Genomic DNA, 7329 nt, shown 5'->3' on the forward strand with positions numbered 1-7329 from the left:
CAAGAGGCTACGGAAAAACAGTTGTCTCCCAAGTTATAAGTTCCTGAAACCTGATTTAGGAAAATGATGCTGAGAGATGCTAGAAACATATTCTCCCTGAGGCTCTCTCACTCAGAATGCAAAAGGGAGGTGTCATCAAAATCACCCGTAACCAGGAACCAGAACGGCTGGGTCCAGATCCTGCCAAGTCAGCAACCAGCTATGTGACCTTGCTCAGGTCCATCTCTGGGTGTCGGTTTTCTCATCTACAATGCAAAAGAGTTGCCCACCTCTGAGAATCCTTCTAACCCCAACTCCCACCCTATGAATCTAAGAATCCCACACCAACCCCTCACCCTCCTAAGTACCACAGAGCCAGGCAAGCATGGGGAGGGCTCGGTTCATCCTTGTTACACTAAAATGAAGGGGCAGACTGCCCACGGAGGGGGGGGGCGCCGAGAGGGTCAGGCTCCCATAGGTCCTCAGCCCACTGCAACCTCAAGGGGGATGGGGTGCTGAGGGGTGCCAGAGAAGCAGCAGGCTCACTCAGGGAGAACAGGGGATTAGGACAGAAGGGAAATCAACTAAACAACCAGCTTCCTCCAAAACCAGTTCCAGGCCAGGGCTGGGAATTTCACAAAAAGGCAAAAGGCGCTCTGTGAACACATCCTGCTCCGCCCCAGCCCCCTTCCTGGCAGCGTTGCCACACGGCTCACCTGTGAGGCAATCTTCCGGAGACAGGGCCAGAGGGCCAAGCGTGCCAGCCAGGAGCTGCTATAAATGCGGAGCCTGCACAGCTCTGGCAAACTCTGTGTGGCTCCTCGGCTTTGGTAAGTGAGCTGCCAGCTTCCCCAGGCAGGAGCCTGCCCACCAGTTCCTTCTTTCCTTCCCTGACCCAACTTCCTTCCAAATCCTCCTCCTGGAAGCCCTCCTTGGTTGGCCCTGCTCACTTAAAGCTGCTTTCACATTTTCTCAGGTTGTGTTCTGCTGAGGCCTCCTGCCCTCAAATGCTTTGCTTTTTGGCACTCTCTAGATATTCTAAAAATCATTTTGTACATGTGTGTAACAGGTAATCTCCCAGCTAAGTTGCGGTCTGTGCTTTCTTTTCATTTTGCGCTTCCCCCACTGTTTCTGTGAGTGCTTGGTAGGAAGTGCCAAAGAAGCTTGACGGCCTTTTCTTCTAAGCGCCCCAACCCTTACTTCTCCATTATGCAGACAGAGTGTAAGACAGCTTTCGAAATGTCTCAGCTGGAAAGCAGCATAGAAACCATCATCAACACCTTCCACCATTACTCTGTGAGGCTGGGGCACCCAGATGCCCTGAACCAGAAGGAATTCAAAGACCTGGTGCAAAAAGAGCTGCAAAACTTTCTCAAGGTAGGACTGGACTCTGGCAGGTCTGAGCCAGCCTCACGGCAGTTTGGGTTGAGAAGGGAAGATGGGGGTGTGGTCTACAGCAATCAAGGGGAAGACGTGAGCCCCTTGAACTGGACCCCCAGACTTAGTAGGCATCCTAGTACACAGGGCAGGTGCTCCTGTTACACAGGACGACAGGGCCAAGAAATTGCTCAGTTGAACACCTGCTGTGTAGGGTCCTGTTCTGGGCAGAGGGATGCAGTGATGAATGGGGAGCTCACTATTCCAGTGGGGTGGATACCCAATAAAGTTGTCGACCAGTACAGAGCACAGAACAAGCCAAATGCCGATAGGTGCCTGGAAGAAAGTGGGATAGAGTGCTGTGGGCAATGTGGGCTGGGTGGGAGGGAGGTGACCTGTTAGGGTACGTGACAAAGGCCACTTTGAGGAGGCGACATTTGAGCTGAGCCCTTAATGTTGGCAAGGGAAACCCCTGAGGATGACCCTTGGCACAAAGCTGAGGAGACCCTAAGCCTCAGGCGGGAACTTGGGGTGGAAGACTTGGAAGGCTTTTGTAGTCCTGAGGGTCTGCGGGAGAAAGCCAATGCATAAGCAGCACGTGAAGAGCACCTGGCACAGCACTCAGGGAACTGGGAGGCTTTTCCCCTGTTCCAGAAGCGATCAGGCAGTTCTAAGGAAAAGGCTGAGCACTTCCAACAGGCTTTTTGTTTCCAAATTTGGGGAAAGTGGGGAAACAGAGACCCGCATTAAAAAGGGTGGAACACATGGGTCTCAGTCTCAGTTCCATTTCCCGAGCCAGACATTCTGGCGTAGGTCCCCACTCCTCCCAGGGCCCCTCCCTCCACCTTGGTAAGGTGGAGAATTGCAGCCTTCAGAGGTATTAGGGATCCTGACAGTTCCCCATAGGTGGAGGCCTTGGGCAGACAGGATGCTGGGTGGGGTAGACATGAGAGTGCCCAGTGGAGAGGCTGCATGGCGAAGCTCTCCTCTGTGTGACCCCCTATGCCCGCTCCACCCCACACCTGACTCCACCCCACACCTGACTCCCCGCTCCAGAAGCAAAGCGATGCTGTGGGAAAGGAAGCAGAGCCTCGTGGAAGGGCTGCGCAGGAGAGTGCTCGCATTGGCTGGCTGCCCCGCAGGCCCTGGGAGGGGACTTAGTGAGGTGACCCAACCAGAGGGTGGCAGAGCTGGAACCAGCCCGTGCTCTCTTGTGCCCCGCCTGGGTCTTCCACCTCCCCTGATGTATCCCCTTCTATACTTTATCACACCCTTGAAGGTCAACGGAGCACATACTCTGCTCTCTCTCCCTCCATCTCCCCTGCCCACACCTAGTTTTTCCAGGTGCTTCCCCCTCGCTGTGTTTCGTGAAATGAGTTTCACTAATTGGTAACCTACAGAGGGAAGGGAAGGAAGGGCAGGGGAGGGATGGGAGTGGAACTGGCCTCTTAAGTCAGATCTGAATTTGCATGCCCTGAGCAGTCAAGCTGGGAAAACTAATGGCCCTCTCTAGGTCGTCGGTTTCAAGTCTTCCCCCAGGAAGCTATCACACCTAGCTGTCAAAGTTGTTATGAGGACCAAATGAGGTGACATTTCCAGGCTTACTCATGCCGTGACCCGGGGAAGGTACCTGGAACTCAGCTTCCTCTTCTATAAATAGAAAACCAGGCCGGGTGCGGTGGCTCACGCCTGTAATCCCAGCACTTTGGGAGGCCAAGGCAGATGGATCACGAGGTTAGGAGATCGAGACCATCCCGGTCATCATGGTGAAACCCCATCTCTACTAAAAATACAAAAATTAGCTGGGTGTGGTGGCGCGCACCTGTAGTCCCAGCTACTTGGAGGCTGAGGCAGGATAATTGCTTGAACCCGGAAGGCGGAGGTTACGGTGAGCTGAGATGGCGCCTTGCACTCCAGCCTGGGTAACAAGAGCAAAACTCTGTCAAAAAAAAAAGAAAAGAAAACCAGCACCCAAGTTGCAGGCCCATGCAGGGAATAAACCGGAGGGTGTTTGGTGCATGCTCAGCGTCTGCTCCATCATGAGCACTCAGCCCACGGCCATTCTTAATTTTTTAATTGAGTCCCAGGGCAAGACTTCCCTGTATATTTGCCAGCAAATGTGCTATGCTCCTGGTCCCCCCACCCCTGGCCACACCCAGCCCTCACAGTCTTCTCTCCCCACCCACAGAAGGAGAAGAGGAACGAACAGGACATAAACCACATCCTGGAGGACCTGGACACAAACGCAGACAAGCAGCTGACCTTCGAGGAGTTCATCATGCTCATGGGAAGACTAACCTGGGCCTCCCACGAGCATATGCACAAGAATGACCACGGCCCCGGCCACTGCCATGGGCCAGGCCTCGGGGAGGGAAAAGGCCATGGCCACTGCCACTAACCAGGAGGCCAGGCCACCCTGCCACTGCCCAACCTGGGCCCCTGCCTGACACTCATCTTCCTGTTATGCCAAACTGTCTTGGCTGTGAGGCTAGGGGCTAAGGGCAAATAAAGTCTTCCTCCAAGTCAGTGCTCTGTGTGCTTCTTCCATGTCCTCTCCAGCCCTTCCTTCCTAGGGCTCTGGACATTCAATGGCCCTGTCTTTATCTGTGGCTCAGCCCCCTCATTCAGTAAAACAAAATGAGAGGCAGCAAAACTTGGATCTGTGCTGAGCCCATGGGCTCACCTCCCTGAGCATGTCCTCACCTCTGACTTTAGGCACCCTGCCCCGTCTCAGACACTCCATCCAGCCTGTCAAATGGCCCTTGTCACTGTACACTCTAGGAAGCAAAAGGGCATATCCTTTCCCCTTGATGTGCCAGTTACCTCCCCAACCAGCCAACCCTGTCTTCACCCACTGCAGTCTACACAGCCCTCTCTCTCCTAATGGAATTCTGTTCTCAAAGTATAGCGCCACGTCGGGGGAGGAATGCTGGCACTCAGGTAGTGGAAACAAGGACAGATCTGGTGTGTTTGCCCTCAGACTCTTTCTGGATCCAAGAGAGAAACTGTGTCTCTCTTAACAGAGCTGCCACCCTAATTGACAGGGTGCTCACATAAGTGGGAATCTGGGAGCTTAGCCCTATGCTCACCCTAGTCTCAACAGGATGACAGAGTGAAGAAATGAGCTTCACTCCTCGCTCTGCAGCTAAAAGACTCAGTGCCTACCATAAAGAGTCTGTGCTTTGGGCCCGGAGAGCCTGGGGATCTGAAGACTCTGATTTGAAGTTTTGAGGGCCAGCTGTCCTTTCTGGGGGTTAGCTGAGAGCTGGAGCCAGCACAAGTATCCACTTCTCTATGCAAATCTTACTCCCAGGACTGGCCCTAGCTGCCCAGGGCTGCTGCTCTTCTTCACGCTGCCCCGGACCAAGCGCTCGCTTCAGGGACTCTTCTGCCATCTTCCTGCGCTTTGGCTCTAAAGTCCCTTTCCTAGGTTATAACCAGCGGAGGTGGGCCTTCCAAAAACCAGGGTCCAGATCAAGGTCCTCTGACCCCTGTCCCTCAGCAGAAAGAAGATTCGCAGAATTAGGATCTAGGGGAGCTGGAAAATGACTAGTGGTCGTCTACTCTCCCTTTTCATAAGCCAAAAGAACCAAGGTGTATCATGGAGAGAGACTAGTCCAAAGTCACACCAGTGACAGAGTTGTTTGAAACAGTTCAGTACGAAAAGTAGCTTGAGTCACATCTGCTCCAGGGGCCGCACCTCCCCAGCTCCTTCCCCAGGGAAGAGCAGGAAGATACAGAGCTGCCAGGGGTGGTTTTCAGCCCTCCCCTCACAGCGTGGCTATGGTTGTGCCCCCAACCTGCCTGTTGCAGATTCCTGCTCTAAGACCCTCGGGGCTCTGCTCTGGGTGCAGGCTTTTAAGGGCTCCCAATTGAGGGTATGAAGATGTTTCCAGGAACTGTCTCTGGTTGAGAGCTTAGGCATCAGAGTCTAGAAGCCCTCACCAGTCCCTTCTGTATGTGACTTAAGGACCTGACAGCTGGGGACACTCATCTTCTGACAGCCTTCTGATCCCGTGCTCACATCCAGGGAGGAGTCACTGTCTTCATCCCCTTCTGAACACAGCTTGGTACCGGGGAGAGAGAAGCATCCTGGGGATTGGAGGGCCTGAGACCAGATGCTTCCAGTAGGGGGGTAAGTGCTCCCCCTAGGCCCTCTGCCCACCATTACTTGTCACAATGTGCCTACATATGTTTATGACTCTGCCTATTCTAAACTGATAACTCCAAGAGAGAAATGTCCATGGAATCTGTCTTTTTTCTGCTTTATTCCCAGCATCTAGAGTAGTGGCTGCTATATAAAAGGTTCTCAACAAATGTTGTCTATTTAATGTTCTAAAATTTCTCATGTGTTCCATGCTCTCTTCTCAAGGGATGGTATCAGGGAAAAAAAAAGGCAAGAGGAGATCAAAACTTGCAAATGGAAGGCTTCTATATTAGCATTATAGAATCTCAAACCTGAAGGTAAGGAGGAGCAAGTTGAGGGAATCTGAGGGCACCTCCAACCCTCTGTTCAATCAGACCAATTTGATGTGAAGAAAGAGATTTGTCTTGAAAAAACAGTGAAAACTATTGATTTAATCCAATCTGTCCCACCCACACCCTAGAGTGATTCTCGCCAACATCCCTGCCAAGTGGTTGACCCAACCTTGCCTGAATTCCTCCAGGAAAGGAGAGTGTCCTCTTTTGGGAGTGACACTTGGAATGTCCCTCATTACACTGAGACAAAATCCATCTCCTCATGCCCACCCAGCATTGGTCCTATTTTCCCTCCTTTGAGGACACAAAATAAATCCAACCCCTCATCATCTGTCCTCCCATCCATGTGTCCATTCCACCACTTCTTCAAAACAGCCTACCTCAGTTACATCCATGCTTTCTCCAGCCTCTTCACCTTTGCACCAGAAACACTGTGCTCCATCCTGGTGTTTCTTATAAGTCTTAGGGTCCATCAAGCCTCAGAGCCAGTGCTACTGCCTCCTCGCCATCCACCCTTCTCAAGAATATAGGGCCTTCCTCCTCCAGGCCCACAGAACTCTCTGATAATTCCACCATTGCACTTCAAATACTGAGTTGTAACCTCTCATTTGCCAAGACTATGAGCCCCCAAAAGCAGGGACTGTGGTTGATTTTCCCCATATTCCAGATCCCAGCATGGACCAAGCTCTCAGTGAGCATTTGTGGATGAACAAGTGAAGATAGGATGGTTCTAGAGCAGAACTGGGTGCTTTGCTTGAATGTGGATGTGAGGTGGGGGTGGCTCCCAGGAACTAGGGTTGGGGGATGCCAGCTGTCTGGAGACCTGAGGCTGGCAGAGAGCAGAGCAGCTGAGCAGCAGGATGATTTGAGACCTCCTCAGGTACCAAGGGCTCTTCCATTTGCCTTGTCTCTAGTAATTCAGCATGTAGGTGATTGTTTCAGACCATGGGGGAAGATCTGACAGCAAGCTACTTTCACCCTGTGAAATTTTCTTTAAACATAGTTGAACAGAGCTCATCAAGTAACTTAAACTCTTCCTTCCCATTAGCGTATTTCATTTAAAAAAAAAAAAAAAAAACCTGGTTGGTTGAGTAGAGTGGAGTGGGCTTCTTTGCTCAGATAGAGAGAGCAAGCAGGCTGGGGGCGGTGGCTCACACCTTAATCCCAAGACTTTGGGAGGCAAAGGTGGATGGATCACGAGGTCAGGGGATGGAAACCATCCTGGCCAACATAGTGAAACCCCGTCTCTACTAAAAATACAAAAATTAACTGGGCCTGGTGGTGTGTGCCTGTAATCCCAGGTACTCGGGAGTCTGAGGCAGAAGAATCGCTTGAGCCAGGGAGTTGGAGGTTGCAGTAAGCCGAGATTGTACCACTGCACTCCAGCCTGGCAACAGAAAGAGACTCTGTGTCAAAAAAGAAAAAGAGAGAGAGAGCAAGAATGTCCATGTCAAGGTTAAGATTCCCAATCCGAGTGAGAATCAGTAGCTCTTT

The 7329-nt window shown here is 51.9% G+C and overlaps 1 protein-coding gene across 1 annotated transcript; it reads left to right on the forward strand.

Annotated features, from left to right (window-relative positions):
• The first annotated feature begins 783 nt into the window (after positions 1-783).
• Positions 784-3882, forward strand: S100A9 (S100 calcium binding protein A9). The gene is made up of 3 exons (XM_008984423.5): positions 784-809; positions 1195-1356; positions 3545-3882. Exons 2-3 carry the CDS (start codon positions 1219-1221, stop codon positions 3752-3754), a joined length of 348 nt encoding a protein of 115 aa, XP_008982671.1. The 5' UTR covers positions 784-809; positions 1195-1218; the 3' UTR covers positions 3755-3882.
• The last annotated feature ends 3447 nt before the right edge of the window (positions 3883-7329 follow it).

Source organism: Callithrix jacchus, chromosome 18 (genome assembly GCF_049354715.1).
Source record: "Callithrix jacchus isolate 240 chromosome 18, calJac240_pri, whole genome shotgun sequence".
Taxonomy (NCBI): Eukaryota; Metazoa; Chordata; class Mammalia; order Primates; family Cebidae; genus Callithrix; species Callithrix jacchus.

Excerpts from the sequence above, each read along its gene's own strand:
- S100A9 (XM_008984423.5), top strand. The coding sequence starts at position 1,219 with ATGTCTCAGCTGGAAAGCAGCATAGAAACCATCATCAACACCTTCCAC. Across the intron at positions 1,357-3,544 it reads AGCTGCAAAACTTTCTCAAG|AAGGAGAAGAGGAACGAACA; the intron begins GTAGGACTGGAC and ends CCCCACCCACAG.